The sequence below is a fragment of the Macrosteles quadrilineatus genome, unplaced genomic scaffold (genome assembly GCF_028750875.1).
Source record: "Macrosteles quadrilineatus isolate MER2022 unplaced genomic scaffold, UCM_ALF_1.0 Scaffold_6__1_contigs__length_79288215, whole genome shotgun sequence".
NCBI lineage: Eukaryota > Metazoa > Arthropoda > Insecta > Hemiptera > Cicadellidae > Macrosteles > Macrosteles quadrilineatus.
The window spans coordinates 19,811,367-19,829,535 of record NW_026542599.1 but is presented as its reverse complement, the minus strand read 5'-3'; the positions used below and the strand labels follow the sequence as shown (position 1 = coordinate 19,829,535).

Sequence of the window (18,169 nt, the reverse complement as noted above, 5' to 3'; positions counted from 1 at the left end):
TAAGTTAACAATACTATGCACCTCTCTTTAACCTTAAAATATAATATTACATCATGAAATATAATATTCAAAGAAACCGCATTTTGTTATGTATATTCATATATATATATTTTTTTTGTATAACAGAGAAAGAAAAATTAATTGCAACAATGCTACCTAAACTAAAAATATAGCAACAAAAATAAAATAATATGAAAATAAAGAAAGCTTTCATTGATCAACATACTATGGCTGTTCCTAGAAATGTATTTCAAAGCACTCGCTTTATCCTTATGAAGGTCCATTGTTGTTAACGCCTGCACAAGCTTTCATTTCAACTTTCTTGGTTTAATGATAAAACTTTCTTGTACAGCTCAGTTATTAAAGAACGTTAATATTGTTTTCCTACTGTTTCTCAATAAACCTTTTGTTGAGTTCTACTACAATAAAACACTGAACTGAACTTGACTGATGAAAATAAAGATAGCAAGTTGAGAAATTACTTTTGACACTTGTTCTTAAATTAATAACGAATGATTCTTTTTCAAGCATTACGGATTAAGAAATAAATAAAGTAAGTAGCCTACAATTCATTTGTTAGTTAAATAAAATTGGGTTTAAACCACTTTTTTAAAAAGTAAAAAAAAATGTGTTGCCTCCTTTGTAAAAATATTTAAATTAAATTACAACAAAACTGAAGGCTAGAATACAAATTATGCATTTAATTACAACCTTTCTTCCAAAATAATCATGAAAATCAGTTATGTCGATGTTCTCAGAATCATAAAAAACGAACAAAATTATTCACGTGTTGATACGTAGGATAACTAACATAAAAACAAAGGAACTTTCAATAAGTAACAATAATAAGTAATTGAGTTCAAAGTATAGCTTGGAAACAAAGGTTGCCCGATAGCAATATCGTATAAACGATAGTTTATTATCATTTCTTACAAGTCTCGAGCTCCAAAATGGTTTTAGATTGAACCATTCGCGTGTTTTTCTCCTCTTGATATTATAATGATGAATCTTAAAAGTCCAAAACTGATTTTAAAAAAGGTTTCCTAACACGTTTTACTCTATAAGGTATTCAATCACTAGGCGATTTATTTATTTTAGGATCATACGTGGTAAATGACCAAAAGATAATAGTAAGATAATAGTATTATTAACTGGGCAACGACACTTAGTATAGCAAAAAACATACAATTATCATAAACAACATACACATTAACATAAACGTAAATATATAATAAAAAATAAACTTTTCATCAATCAAGAAACTTTATCCTTACAGACCAAGATAAGGATAAAGACCTTGGAGGCAAAGATTTCTCGTCAGCTTTTACTGTTGTTCAAATTGTTTATCTGCTCGAGTCTTAACATCAAACGCTTGTAAACTGGGTAAATGAGACAGAAGGAAACAGAGCAGCTGAACACAACGGGTATGGAAATGTTAAATTTGTTTTTAGAAATGTTAAATTTGTTTTTGGAAATGTTAAATTTGTTCTTAGAAATGTTAATTTTGTTCTTTGAAATTCTGGTGTTCATTCTGTTAACCGTTGCGTGCGGAAGAAGACGATGGATTTTAATTAGTAATCAAATCGTTGTTTACAATTATTCTTTCTTAAGATGAGGCATAATTTAATGTAATTAATATCTAGGAGTCTAAGTCAAGAATGTCTAAATTCAAAATTTTTTACAGTTCCAATAGAGATGCAGGATTAATTATACAATTTTCTACTAATTTCTTTGATTTCAATTACACGCGTTAACTTTTGAAGCAAAGATAACAGTAATTGTCTTTCTAAATGTCTTCAATGCCACATATATTGAGCCCTGCAGGTGGTTATTGCACTCAACGTAAAAAAATATGTAGTAATTCTTGTTAGCACCTATAACTTCAACCCTAAAATGGTGGGTTCAATCCTTGTCATGCTGTATGAACACGTTTATTATCTTATCAGATTTTCAAAGTATCGAAATCGTTCACCAATATTCCTCCGTTATAGAACAGTGCAGGTTAAGTCACACACTAAAGAATTCTTTCTGAACTGGTTCACTTGTTGCTGACCTCAGTTTATTTATTTCCTATGGTATATGAACAATGAATTTTGGCAGCTGAGGAATTTATATTTGGTTATCTGTTGAACACGTATCCTTTACAACTAATATCTGTGTAAGGTATAAGGTTATGTGGGCAAACTATGTTCACATAATGTCAACTATGTCGACTACTGTGTATAGTAAATCATTTGATGATATTTTACGCGTAAAATATATATCTTAGAACAGCTAGCAAATATCAGGATAAGCAACACATGGAAAATAGACCTAAATATCTGCTGCTGGTGTTTTTTTTTTCTTAAAAGACAAATTAATTTCCCGTTAATTTAAGTTCTTGTCCTCGAAAAATAATTTTCAACAACAAATTTATAACCGGTATTTTTATTCATATTTTGATCACAAATCTAAATAAATATTTATAGTATAAAAACTATATATGTTAACTTTCCCAAATCAGAGTTCCCGAATGTTAACTTTCCCATTCGGTCAAATAATTTTTACTAAAGAACCCCAACTCGTTTGGTAGAAAATTTTTCTTGGATAGGATTGTGCGTTTATTTTAAAAGCTTGGTCTTTAATATAACAAGTAATAAGTATACAAATTGTTTTATTTTACAAAACGACTTACAAAGATTTAACACAAAAAAAGCAGAATAAATCTGTCGTTTAATGTTAAATAAGACAATGATAAATGTATAATATACTCAAAGACCAAATAACACATTAACTACTTACACCTAACAAGATTTCTCATCTACATTTTAATTGTTTCAAAATGCTATGGTTACCAAACAAACCTTTTAGCTGTAATGGACTCCACGATAAACATGATTCTACAAACCTCCACGCTAAACATGATTCAAACTGCAATAACAATAAGTAAAACTATATTTTAAATATCATGCGAACAATAAAAATCATTTCGTAAACTTAACAATCTGGTTAAAAATAATTGAAGCAACCCAAACATATACGGAATGTTATCAAGTAATATTTGAGTTGATGGTGATGGTATTATAACTAGTCATTCAAACTAACTTCAGAATGTCTCGGCATACAGTCCGACCATCAGGTCCCCCTTTATTGTTATGGTCCTCCTCTGAAGTATAAAGTATAATAGGAGTTTTTATGTTCAAAGTTCATTCCTTAGTGTTACATTAAACTCTGTATTAGTGATGCAATGTTTTATAATTATTTAACCTTTCTTACACACTTAAGTATTATAACAATGACTTGAATAAACGCAATCATAGAATGCAATATATTAAATTCTAATTATGTGCTTCTTTTTTAAGCTTGATTAAAATTCGTGTTTTTTTTGTCACAATCTCTAATGACGCCTTAGAACACTTTCTCAATACGTCGTGACTAGTGTAGCCGATAGGAAAGTTATGTAACTAGCTGATTTTGATCAGTATATATTTTTAGACAAGTATACAGGAAGAACATTTCTGTTTACTATTTTTATAGCCCAGCATAGTGATTTTCTTTGTTATTCCATATGTAACAGATTTTCATAAATAAAATTGAATTCTAAGTTATATTCTGTATACTTTCTTAAAACAACTGGAATTTAACATAACATAAATTATACAGCGTTATAACCATTAATAATTATAATATTTGAAAAGTAATTTGTAGACAACCTAACTCTAGCTCTTCAATTTATCAATGTCCCAGCCAATTTAGAACATACATCTAATATATCCGAGTAGGAAAATAACTAACCCTATTCCTTAGGGAAATCAAGCGTAGACAGTATAATAAAGTTTTCCTGATATATTCTCGAAACCGTAATATAAACTTATTTAGATATCTACTATTTAAATTAGGTCTTTATAGGTCCCTTGATGCCCGTAAGTTAAAGCAAGCATAGCAATTTGGCTTCTGCATTTTTATTTAGTTTTGTATTGCTCGGGTGCAACATAAATTATATTTCTTACGATGAACTACTCTTGTTGATGGGCAAAACATAGTACAACATTCGTAAATTAAATTTACGAATTATATTTCAAAATACATTAAGATTTATATCCTACATGAATATAACCTATTTATTCTTTTCCTCTGTATGAATAAAAAGAGTATAAACTGAGCATAAACTTAATCTCGATATGAGTTTTTTTATTCTTCTTTGCCATAAAATACTTCTAATGATACTTTTAATTTCCCGTTTTTAACACAAAAAAATTCAATTAGACTCACAATTATAGAAAATAAACACAGTTAAGAAACATTGATTCAGTTTGAGCTCTGACAGAGTTCGTTTGTTGAAATCAATGTTTGCTTCTTCTCGTCAAGATTTATTTACTTTCTCCGTCACATCTGAATTCCGGTTGAAACAGATATTCTCTTTGGCATTTCACCTGCTTTTAACTTTAGAGGTAGTGTATTGATCTTGTCACAAATGTTGTTACGCAATTTTGTAGTATTTGCTGTACACATATTGTTTTCTATTGTCAGGCTTTCGACGAAGTTATTGAGGATAATTAGTATATATTTGATTTTTTCTTTAGACATTACTCAAATTAAGGAGATCAAGTATTACCATAAACTATCCAATGTTTAATCTGTGGTATTACGTAGAAAGTGGAAATAGGCACTGTCAAATGCAGAATACGTTTCATTTCCCTTCGCTACCGCTTAAAAAGCTCTTCACAAGTCAAGTAAGTCCGCCCAAAGTGATACACTTTTACAATTATGACTTTGCTTCACAAATGGCGATTTCTTGCTAAACACCTTTGTATATTTCACTACTAGCCACGAAAGTGATCCATTTCGGGGCGAGATAGTGTTTTAAATGCGAGTCGAATACGGGCATGGGAAACACTATCTCGCCCCGAAATGGGACTTTCGCGACGAGTAATGTACGATAGTTCATTCCTTAGTGTTACATTAAACTCTGTATTAGTGATGCAATATTTTATAATTGTTTATCCGTACACACTTAAGTAGTTTAACAATGACTTGATTAACCGTAATCATTGTATGCGATGTGTTAAATTATAATTATGTGCTTCTTTTTAAGCTTGATTGTAGGAGTGTTTTTTGTGAAACACAATATCTAATGACGCCTTAGAACACTCTCTAAGTACATTGTGACTAGTGTAGCCGATAGGAAAGTTATGTAACTAAATTATTTCGATCAGTATATATTTATAAACAAGTCTACAGGAAGAACATTTCTGTTTACTCTTTTTATAGCATAGTCATTTTCTTTGTTATTCCATATGGAACTGATACAAAAATTAAATTGAATTCTTCTTAAAACATCTGGAATTTAACATAACACGAATTATACAGTGTTATATCCATTAATAATTATAATATTTGAAAAGTAATTTGTAGACAACCTAACTCTAGCTCTTCAATTTATCAATGTCCCAGCCAATTTAGAACATACATATAATATATCCGAGTAGGATAATAACTAACCCTATTCCTTAGGGAAATCAAGCGTAGACAGTATAATAAAGTTTTCCTGATATATTCTCGAAACCGTAATATAAACTTATTTAGATATCTACTATTTAAATTAGGTCTTTATAGGTCCCTTGATGCCCGTAAGTTAAAGCGAGCATAGCAATTTGGCTTCTGCATTTTTTTAGTTTTGTATTACTCGGGTGCATAAATTATATTTCTTACAACGTATTACTCTTGTTGATGTACAACCGGTCATTAATTTATATGCTACATTTTACTGTATGAATAAAAATGGGATAACTGAGCATAAACCTGATCTCGATATGAGTTTTATAATTCTTTGGCATAAAATACTTCTAATGATACTTTTAATTTCCAGTTTTTAACACCGTCGATCAAAATTCAATTAGACTCACAATTATAGAAAATAAACACAGTTAAGAAACATTGATTCAGTTTGAGCTCTGACAGAGTTCGTTTGTTGAAATCAATGTTTGCTTCTTCTCGTCAAGATTTATTTACTTTCTCCGTCACATCTGAATTCCGGTTGAAACAGATATTCTCTTTGGCATTTCACCTGCTTTTAACTTTAGATGTTGTGTATTGATCTTGTCACAAATGTTGTTACGTAATTTTGTAGTATTTGCTGTACACATATTGTTTTCTATTGTCAGAAACAAAATATTAAGAAAGCTGTTTTTTCTTTCTATATACTTGGTATATTTATTTCTAAAACCTACCGACGTAAACACTATATTAAAAGCAAAGTATTAAGTAATTTTAAGTACAAACCAAGATTACTAAAAAATTCCGGTATGGATAATTAACATAAACAAATGACGTTTTTGTCCCGAAAATAAACATTGGTACTGCCAAAACATATGTTCAATGCTATTAGTATAGGATTCGGGCCAACAACGTCATTTGTTTATGTTTATGATCCATACCGGTATTTTTCTAGTAATCGTGGTATAAACTGTAGGTGCCTTAGTTGACATTAGCTATACGGGCTTATTAATTTAACAGCTGTGTCTAAGGAATATATGTCGGCCTTAGTCACTACAAGACTACAAGATCGCGCCACTCATCCTACACTCTTCACCATTCATACTTGGCTTAAAATACCTACTTTGTATGGTCGTGAATTCAATGAAAAGTATTGAAAACGTATTAAAGTATTTTATCAGTTGCTTGTATGTAATTTGCTAGTTAGAGTCAACATATAAATTGTTGCAATAGTTTTGACTTATCTTATACTATACTAATAGAGGGTAGTAAAACTAAAGATGTTTATAAATAATATGACGGGTTAAAGTAATCGTCAGTTTTTCATTTGGCACAGGTTACTGGTTCATAGTTTCTAAGAAGGTTTATAAGTAAATCTTTACAATATACTTATATTTATATAAATGATTGAAAAGTATGATCTTATGTTTAAAAGTAAATATTTTACGACCGAACTTAACTGCGTGTAACCATTCGTTTGTATTCACTTATAATTGATACTTTGTTTTGTCAGTCCTATCTTGCAGGTAGAGTTATATTTTAATTGGTAAACAACTTATCGATACAAGGCCAAGACATTTAAGGTAAACTAAATAGAAGATATTTGTGTGATACTGCAGCAAAGGCAGCAATTTTTATATCAATACACGAGTTGCGGGTATAAAGTAGCTCCTTTTCACTCTAGGAAGTAAACATACTTTATAGTCCCTAGAGCGTAAAAGTTTTCTGGTTTAAACATATTTTTATAACTTCGATTGTATGCAATCGCATGTATCGAAAATATGAATAGATTGATTTAATTGGTCGTAGTTATTCCTATATTCTTGTCTATGGTACTAACACACTAATAATAAACGGGATGACTGAATTAAAAACTATTTGATTGCTTTAACAAAATAGAAAATATGGAAGTCGTTTTTGAAAAATATCATCACATGTAAAGTATTTTCGTTTTGTAACTTTGTTTGAAATAATTTTGCAACATGACTAAACAAACTCATCACACGGGCAAAGAGTGCATTTTAATCCCAGCTTATACGAATATATGTTTACAATAATAACTGCATGGTAAGCAAAACAATAGAATAAAATAGTATTTACATCCTGGTCAAAAGGGGAAAATACTTAAAATGTAATACACACAAAATCATCCCCGAAACCAATTTAATTGATTCACAAATGTACGAAATGAAGTGCGTAGGTGACGAAATCACAGAGGCAAATATTTCGCAAGATATCTAGATGGCGCAGACACACGCCGTAAGCGCCGCTGCGCTGATAAGGCTTTACAACCTAACAGCAGTAAAACCGTGATAAACAAGCAGTTTGTAAACGTGAAACTGAGTCTTTCCCAACACGGATATCTGGGTCAAAACGACGCCTTGGAGACATCCGAAATGTGGTTGTTAAATGTAAGACAGTGGAGTGTTTTAAGATATCAAACTGCCATAGCGTCATGTTTTGTTATTCCAAAAATATCCGCAACAGCCAGACTTATTCCCCTAAAAAATTAGGTTTGCAACAACGCCACTAAATGATCTGTTAAGCTCAAAATGGTTTCAAAGAAACTGCCATGAATAAAAACAAGAACTCTTGAGTGTACTAAATACTTTCTTTTTCAGGTTCTACATTCTAAATAGGAGTTTAAAAAAGGGATTGATTCAGTTTTTAGTGGTAAAAGATAGGAATTTATTCAAAGTGGTTATAAAGTCCTGGTACGGGTTAAATATTTTAAAAAGTATAAAGATTGAGCCACGAAACTTTGTTTGCAGTTATTACGTTTTTACATTTTTTACTGTAACGTGATTTTGTCAACCCTGTATAGGCCTATGTGTATTATAGGAAACGTCTGTATGGATTTGAACGGAAGGGATTTTTGGCCTCTGGGAACATTAAAAATTTAAAAACAAATCCGTCCCGGGTCTAGGTCATATACCATGAGATTTACGGTAATAGCTTATTCCCTATACGGGAAATTCGCCAAAACAAAATAAAGCTGTAAAGGATTTTTCAATCACTTGATCTTTTTTTCTGAAAATGCAAAAATACGTAAAATAACGTTTGTAATAATATATTTACACCTATACCGTTTACTCACAAGACGGTAAGTGGTGATCGATTTCGATTGGACACTCCAATCATCATCAGACTTAATAGGCAAATATATTATTACAAGCATTATTTGATGTATTTTTGTATTTTCAGTTTATTTAATAATACGTACGATGCTAATCAAGAAGTAATTTTCTTTTTCCAAGCTCTTGGAAAATAATTTTTCTTACGAGCTAAACTTTGTTTTAGAACTTGCAATGGAGGAAGCTGAGAAGGTTTTGAGTATCGGATTGTAGCCATCGGTGAAGACACAGTACTACCCCGGATGGTGCTGATGGCTGGATATTTGGTCACGTAGAGTTCCCCCTATTGCTACTGGTGTACGTGACTCTAAAGCACTGTGGAGTCCGTGACTAAGTTTCCCCCACAATTGACCGAGTTTGCCTTTCGAGTGAGTGGTATAAATAATAAACAGATGTTTCAGTAGTTAACTAAAATCACTGTAACTGTATCTAAAATATTTATACCTAATTTGTATTGATTGAGTTTAACGAATCAGCAATATATGGTGCAACTTTTTTAGGCACTGTTAATTTCTTTAAGATATTTCTACACTTTTTTTCTTTTATGTCCATCACATCCTAGGACGTTAGGCTCTAACCAGGAACTGATTTACCATGACGTTTTTGGTTCACTTTATATGCGTTACACAGCAAAATCTATTTATAATTTAAACCAGAGTCCAAAGGTAGTGTTGAAACAGAACTTGTGTTTAGGTCACTTGACATCAAGATTTAAAGAATAACTAGTGTACATGTTGCTCGAATTCGAGCAATTGCAAATATTACAGAAGATATTTCAAAACGAATAACAGTCATATTTACAACGAATTTAAAAGAGTCAACTCAAAGATTACCGGTGTGTAACTCAGACTATGTTTATCTTCGTTATTGATAAACCTAAAGCATTCGGGCCGGTTTTCTCCTTCTCAAAATGCCTCGCTGTACAGGCAACACAGGTCATTTATAGAGGGCCAATGGAGAACGAAAAGTCGTTTTGGGGTAGTGTTAGGGGGCATTTGTAACCTAATAGTTGAGATTGTCCAGGGTCAGGTGCTGACTGTGATGAGTTAAGCCTAATACTCGCCACTGTTCTGTGAGCTGCGGTCGTTATCACGATTACGCCTCCTGTCTATATGTGTTGTTGTCGTCACGTCGGAGGCATATAAAAGAAAAAAAACAACAAATAAACAAATGATAGCTACACAAAACAACGATAAATAAATACACAAATTTAAGATACTGTACAACCATACTAACAAAATTCGTCTTGGAGGTTATGTTTACACAAACTCAAATAGTAAATAAATGTACTCGATGGGTTTCATTGAATTGAAAAATATATAACAGCAATTAAATTAAACAGCTGGCAAAAATGTAAACAATTATGTTCTTCATAAGGATAACATGGGAACTTTCAAAGCCACTGGGGCAGAGCCCAAGGGACTATTTCAAAAATGTAAGGCCAGTTTGCAAATATACGCGACACGCTCTTTCCAATGAGACGTCAATGGATAAAATCGGGTAAGAAATGGTGGAGGAGTTCAACCGACAAAGTTTCATGTAGCGTATTAATTATATAGATTATCTCAGACCAACCTTATATACGTATTATAGCTCAATCTAGGTTGCAACAACCGCCTTTAACGCGTCGCCTATTTTTGGTCAGGTAATCGTTATGATATATAAAGGTGATGTTTGATCTACATTATATACATGTTTGTGTAAAACGTAGTGCTGAGGCTAAACTTCATTTAGCTTACATCAAAGAATCCCAAAGCCGCGTTGACTGATGGCTTGTTATTAGGTCACGTAAAGCTGCTGCTATCACGACACGACTACGTGACATAGTTAAGTCATCGGATCAACTTTTTACACCTACAGCTTCCCTAGAACCCGTGTTTTAAAATCAGTTTGTGCAAATACCTTTTTGAGCGTAATCTATTTTTAATACCTATTTGCGAATATTTTTCCAGTCCAAAGGAAATTACGGACATACTTAAAAGTAACCCAGCAAGTGCTACTCACACAACCTTTCAAAATTATTGGTAAGTCCGATTCTAGATTGTTGCTCAATTAGCGAAAACATTACAATACATATTGTAAATGTAGGACAATTAAGTGGAACTAGCTTAAGAATCCATTTGAATACAACTTATTCTAACAGGTTAAAAGTAGACAATTCATAGAAAAGACATGAAACAACTAAAATCATAAACATTTCACCCATGCAATCATCAAAATTAGCACAATTCCTATTTCCCAGCTAAATTGATATTTATGCCTGAATATATGTATTTTAGAATTGCCATTACACAAATTAAACTATGTGAACTTGCTTTTGGTACGCTAGCGGCTCCACTCCAGGCCATCTTGGGGGTGGTACCTTATTAGTACATTAAAGCGAAATTTTCAATCGAAATATTTCCGATTGCCTTACGAAATCAGGGAAATGTAATTTCACAAAACTAAAAAATTCATGTAATGCTTAACGTTTGAATATTAGTTTCTTTGACGAAGGGGGGGGTACATCTATGTTGCAAAAATAAAGATTTTCTTTAACAAACTTGTAAAATAATAACTTGTCCTAACAAAATGGTTAAATTAATCATTCAAAACAATCAAGGTGTATTTATTTACTTGAACAAACTCACAAGATCAACAGAATGAAATGCGATGGATTTACTATGTCATTCGTCGAATCAGGAAACATCGAGCTGGATCGGTCTATCAACTGCATTGGATGACAATAACTCCAGGTTCACACTGTTTATTGTACATTGTTTGTTTATGTGTGAAATGATGTTTGGATGTGATATCATTGTTTGCTTCAAACTGTTTATTTGTTTACGTTTGGAGTGTTCTGTGTTTTTTGTGCGGTTACAAACCAAACAGTATATTTTAACTTAAAAATTGCATAGACTATAAAAAAAGCTGAACTGACTAGAAGTGCCTCTGAACTATTGGTTGGACCTCCTGATTGTGCCCCTAGGTTCAAATTATACCAAATACTAACGGAACACACTTTAAGCTGTAGGTGCATCAATTGAGCGAAATAATAAAGTGTATTTTATGTGAGGACATTTTATCAATCAAATGTTTGATTTATCCATTCACCATCAGTACATTACGACAGAGACATAATACTGCGTATTTTAACGTAAATATCAGTAAAAGATTAGTGATCCTGCATATTGTGCAAAATGACTTGTGTAGCTTTGTTACGGACTAAGAGAAGCTTCCTGATCCGGGATTATTATTCTACAAAAATCCTTTGATTTTTCTTTACCAAGCAAAAACTACAACTAATGATTTACCAAGCTGACATTTGAAATGTCTCGTAAAAAACCCCTGATAATCAATAACGACAACCTCTTCTAATTAATTAATTGAAAATGATCATTTAATTACACTGAGGTAATTCAAACGTCCCTTAGGACATATTTTTTCATAACACCATTTCAGTAAATATGGGAATAATATACCTATTGTGACAGATCTAAAAACATATTACAACCGTATTAAAACTATCTAACTTACTCAATAGCAAACATAATTATTGTTGTCATTCACTCTCGCAATCGTGTATTTGGATTGCGTAAGGAAATAAATCTTTTAGCTAAACCAGTAAACTATTGAATCTGAATATAAACAGTGGGCTTTACGAAGATGGATGAGGTGATGGTAAACCAAAATAGAAATTCCTCTTACAGTAGGACGATCAGGATAAAATACACAGCCGGGGTGAATTATGTGTACAAAAACTTTAAATTTTGGTTCAGTGGCTTGTAAATTTAACATAAACTAAACTTGTATTACTACAGCATATTAATGTAACATTTTCTTTTACTTTTGTTAAAATTTTTTCATACTTTTTAGTAGTTATTTAATCCTATAACATCAATGGTTTTAATTTTTTTTGTCGTTTGAAGCGATTGATATTTTTTCTAGAATCGTCTTAAGTAAGTCATTACTAGTTGTAATTTAATTTTTATTGTTTTAAAATACGTTCACATACTTAACGAAACTTATATGATTTAATTAAATAAATCAACTAACCTAGATAATTTGTATTGTGTGTTTTATAACCTTTCAAGCTAAAAACGCATTTGGTATAAAATAAACAATTATTGTTTTCCTTTCAAGTGCTTCATATGACTTGTAAAAGTCAAAGTCAAGTATTTTATTTCCATAAATTGTACAATGCAATAAACAGATACATATTAATAAGAAAATTATATTTTCCCGGATAGGCCTAAGCCCGTGTGCGGAAAAAAAGATTTCTGCAATACAATGACTATTAAATTGTGAATATACAATAATGTCATTCATCTAAGTAAAATATGTATTAACATTTACTATGAGACTATTCCTTGAAATTAGGTAAATATTAATTAAGGGAAATAAAATATGTACCAAATAAGGACAAAATAACTCAATAATTAATTTTTAGTATGATTTGATAATGTAACTAAAGATTGAAATTATAGCAACTGAAATATGTAGCTACAATGCAAGGGTCTCATCAATTTACTAGCAGTTTTAAGTTTTTTTTTTCTGTTGGGGTTTATTTATAAGGGGATTTTATCAGCGCCTCCGTAACCGTCCGGCCAATCATGCAAACCATGCACTCACATTTCTTTTGTACACCGGGACACTGCTCTCCTCATAATACAGGATTTGTGGCGGAAGATTGCGATGTAAGTTATGGGTGATAAAACGTGGGTTACTTAATATTTTTAATCTAGGGAACTAACAATTCTATCATCGTACCTACTTATAATGTGTCGGAACGGAAAATTTCCTATTTAAAGTTAATATACATAGCCTCTTTCTACTTTCACGTTTTTGGGTAGGCTGCTACAACTCGGTGCCGAAACTACTGGGGTCATAACTATCACAAACAACCACTGTAATTCTATCAGTTAAAAACGGTTTGTGAATTTGAACGATCAATGATTTTTATGTTTATAAATTTATAATTTGTATTATACACAAATGTTAGCTACTGATTTTCCTTCTACATTATTAGGTGCTTTACTTCAGACTTATCCAAATATTTCATTGCTTATCGACAAAAGATATATTGCTGAAAGTCATGTTATGCTTAAAAAGTTATCTGGGTAACCATATAACTATGGTTTTGGTATTGGTTATGGTTTGGTGGTTTTATTCTATAGTGTAGGAGCTCACGTTCATCTCAAAGGGCCGATAAATCGAATACAAGCGAGACCGAATCAGGACCCAGACACTTTTTCATATGGATATTAAATATAAGCAGTGTAAAAAATTTTACTAAACGAAGGGTTGAATTTTGATCACCACGTCAGGGTTTTAACAGTTCTCTTATTTTAAAACACTTCAATAATGCCAATTGCGTAAAAAAAATGTGGTATTTGAATATTTATATTATTCTGGAAACAGCAAAGCAGTGCTTAGCCACATTATGCTAACAGTTTAGAGTGTAAAGCAGTGCACAGACAAATCCAGATCCTCCAGTGGAGCGTGAAGCTGCATAAATATCTGCTACTGCTTACACAAACAAACCTTGGACCCGTTAACTGGAGAAGTTGTTTTATGGGAACATCTCTCGCTTATCCTGTAACTGAAAACCAAGCAAGGAAACTTTCTCAGTGTAATTTATTACAAAAGGAATTTGTAAGTACAGGAATTTCAGGTGGGGAAATTCTACCATCTAAAAAGATATTTAAAATCTGCCAATTGCGAATATCACCCAAACTAGCCGTAGCTCCAACTATTAGCCTAATAAAAAGATATCCCTGCCACAGCAAACCTGCAGACCAAGCATCTCCATACCGGGTTGCATTTTCACTAAAATATTACCTTAAAATTGTAAAATATAACACCTACTAAAAGATTATTCATTTTAACGATACTTATGTTGGCTGCTTAAGGTAAGAGAATAATGTGTGTTTCATATTGAAATTTTAATAGCTTTAGTACTTTTGCCAAAATTGATCAAATTTTATACATAAACATGTAATAAAAAATTTACTTATTCAACATAAGAAAATCGCAAGAATTTCATATTTACAGTTTTTTGAACATTCATCCGTAAACACTTATCGTACAATAAGGAATCAATGTTTTAGATTAATTGTTCCTTTACTAAATTTGTTTAAAGAATTGCAAAGTTTTATGTTTTTCTGAAAAGAAAAATGGGAAAACTCAATTTTCCACACCATGTACTCCCATCAAAACTCCGTTCTCATACTCTGATCATACTGGTTTGTGAACTCATTCAAAGTTATGTATGTTTACACGTTTTCACAAAATTCCATCGAAATCCGAATTGAATTTTTACGTATGTTTTTTTTTTCTGGGGACCACAAAATGAAAAACTAAATCACTCCTGGGTCTAGGTATTACTATGATACCTAGTTAAAAGCTTATTTCCTGTATGGGACATTTACTGATAAAACTATCGGTTTTTCAAGCAAGAACTAAGAAAACTCTCAACTAAATACCATGAAACATTACTTTATGATATCTTAAATTGTGCACGTTGGTCCAACTTGACTTACCTCAATACAGTAGTTAAATCCACATTAGTAAAGGAACAAGAAATAAAATATAAATATAACCAAACCCAACTGTAACTAATAAGGGTTTATCACCTTTTTACTGGACAAACTACAACTATTTTTGACTCAAACTATTCATTCAGATAGACCATATCTCAAGATTGGAGCTGGAAATGCAAACATAATTTACAATTGGTTTACTCACCCCAGAGCGTTGTTGGAAAAGTCAATAACGGTTGAAATGTTGAATAGGGAATGTTCAATTTGTTTAGCTGAGATGGAAAAATACTTGAGGTCGGTGCATAAAGAACAATTTCTTATTTATGTATTACCGTTTCAATCGTATTATTCATCATGTTATACATTTCCTTGGCCAAACGAATTCAGTTTAAGGGCTTAGGAAAACAGAAATATGTTTACTTTGTTACTGAAGATGATAACTATATATTTTATAAAATTTTATATTTTATATCACAGTTTTACATAGAATGGAAATGGTTTATTAAGGTATACAATTAAACGCCCCCATTGTTAGGTATTAGTCATAATTATTTAGGTTAAGAAGTTATTGGATGTTGTATATTACTGTAGGTTAGACTATTTACTTCCAGTTATTTCAATAAACATTATTTTAAGTAATGCAAGTATTTAATATAAATTCCACTTACATGACAAGTACCTTGTATGTTTTTTCTCAAGTTTATTTTATCTTTGATACAGACTGTAGTTTACTTGAAAACAACTGTTTTGTTCTGAGTGGTTAATTCATCCTGAGGTCCAAGATTGTCAGAAAACGCAGTCTCTTATACAAGTACATGCAAATACACTTTGCTATCTATACTTATTTAATACGCAAGCAGGTTTTTTGTGACAATTATTCCTCCGAAACTACTGAACAAATTGACATGTTTTTGATGCCATTGGAAAGAGCGTAACGTGAAGTTGTGCAGGAAAATTTCTTTTTATGGAAACAATTAGAGAGTGAGGACCTGGGGCCCTTTAAAGATTCGTATTTCTCCATAAGATTAATATGGGAAACAAACATTGTTATGAAACTCCAGCTGTTGTCAGAAATTAAAAGTGAGAAGAAGAACATATGTTAATTGTAAACAGTCCAATATGTAAATTATCTAGAAGATAAACATGGACAACCTAATGCGGCTGTAAATGGGAAACATTATTAGAAAACACTAAAAACGAGATCAGCCTTTAAAAAATGATAAGATATTTACAAGAAATGTTGATTACATTAACCTGTTATGAACATCGTGAGTATTCCATTAGTTAAATAATCATTGAGTAGTTTGAGTTGAATCTTTTAAACTCATTGATAATTATTACCGTCAGTCGTTTTCAAGCAACTCCTGTAATGCTTTGCAATTGCTCGATTTTGAGCAACATGTACACTAGTTTAAATAAATCCGGGAAAATCTCAATACAAAATAAATCATTTTTAAAACAAATGTAATTATTTTCAAATCACAACTATAGTTAGGTTTATTTGTTTGTTTTACTAATTTCCAAAAACTAATATTAGATAGAATTATAATAATACATAAATAGCAATGTAAAAGAAATAGGGTTAAACGAGAAATGGTGCAAAAGTAAATGTTTTCCTTCACCTGTATCAAGACGCAGTACAAACATCACAGTCTGATAGCTCGTACACGTCACAGATAATGTAAAGGTTTATCTACATCGGGGTTCAAAGACCCCTGTAAACTGTTTGTAAATATCACCGTCTTTGTGTGTGAAAGTAGGCTACATAGCATTTAGTATGTGATATATTAGAATGTGTCTTGAAAAGTCATTATTTAGAAGTTAGTTAAATCTAACAGATATGTGATCGATATGACCAATTTCCCAATTTTAGTAGCACACGCATTTTCCAATTGGTACCTGTTGTCCTGAAACTTGAACTTGAATAGAGCTTCATAAATGTCGTGTTTCTTTCTTACCTGGGGTTGATAACGTACAAGTATATATTAAGTGTATTTCAATGTGTTTTGTACTTCAGAACGAGGTTTTCAAAGTAACCCTCAATGAGTTAACCCTTGTTGGAATGAACATTGGGAAAGCTATATGGAAGGCCTACCATTTTACCGTTTTATAATACTACAAATCTACTTAGTCCGGCGTTTTGGTGTATCTTAACCTAAACATAAGCGACAATTAAGGATATTTACTTCGACGTAACGTTCGGTAAGTAAGATTATTCACAGAAGTTTCCTTTGCGGCTGTCAGAGGACATAGATTAAAAATATTATTTATTACGTATTCATTGTATTTTCTCACCTGATAATATATGGTCGTAGTCCAAACGCGACGTTAATAATCACGCTGAAGAAATAATCATATTAAATAGCCAAGAAGACTACGTTGATGGCCTATACTAAACGCATAATATCGTTTTTTGCATTCCTAATTGCATCTACTTTAACATGTACATTTAATTTCCTATATTTCAAATTCAAAGTAGTAAGGCCTAATTTTAGAATGAAGCTTAGTAATGTTGATTTTTAGAGTTGTATTGAGTATTATTTGTTGATGTCCTTTGAAATCCTTAATCCTTTAAAAGGTTGCAACTCACCTCTGAAGGATACGATGTGATTGAAGGTGTAGACACCGTGGTCTGAGGGGATCCCAGATGGAACAGGTTCAAAACCAGCACCAGTCTGAAACAATTCATACGATTTTTATATAAAATTAAAAAGAATGCTAAATTTTTGTACACAATCTAATACTTTACAACACTATTCATGAAAGATGTAGTTTTAAACCAAGTATGACAGTAAAAGGTAGTCACTTAAGGCACTATTGACGATATATAATTCTTTATATATTTCTAAAGTTTTTGAAAACATATCGTAAATTAAATTACAAACATGGGTACCCGATTTTTTTTATAACACAAAAAAAGTAAAACCTTTTTATCAAAACCGTTAACATTTTTCAGAAATGAAGGTAAATGCAAATTGAGACGACTAAAAGCAGTGTAATATTCATTAGCATTAAATCCTCTTTAGTTCATTTTAAAAC

The 18,169-nt window shown here is 31.5% G+C and overlaps 1 protein-coding gene across 1 annotated transcript in view; it reads right to left on the bottom strand.

Moving 5' to 3' along the window:
* Positions 1-18,169, bottom strand: part of LOC128997372 (thrombospondin type-1 domain-containing protein 4-like) — a 368,834-nt gene that overhangs the window by 176,345 nt on the left and 174,320 nt on the right. The window contains exon 2 of the mRNA XM_054423009.1: positions 17,721-17,805. Coding sequence (XP_054278984.1) covers positions 17,721-17,805 — 85 coding nt within the window. The remainder of the gene's footprint in view (positions 1-17,720; positions 17,806-18,169) is intronic.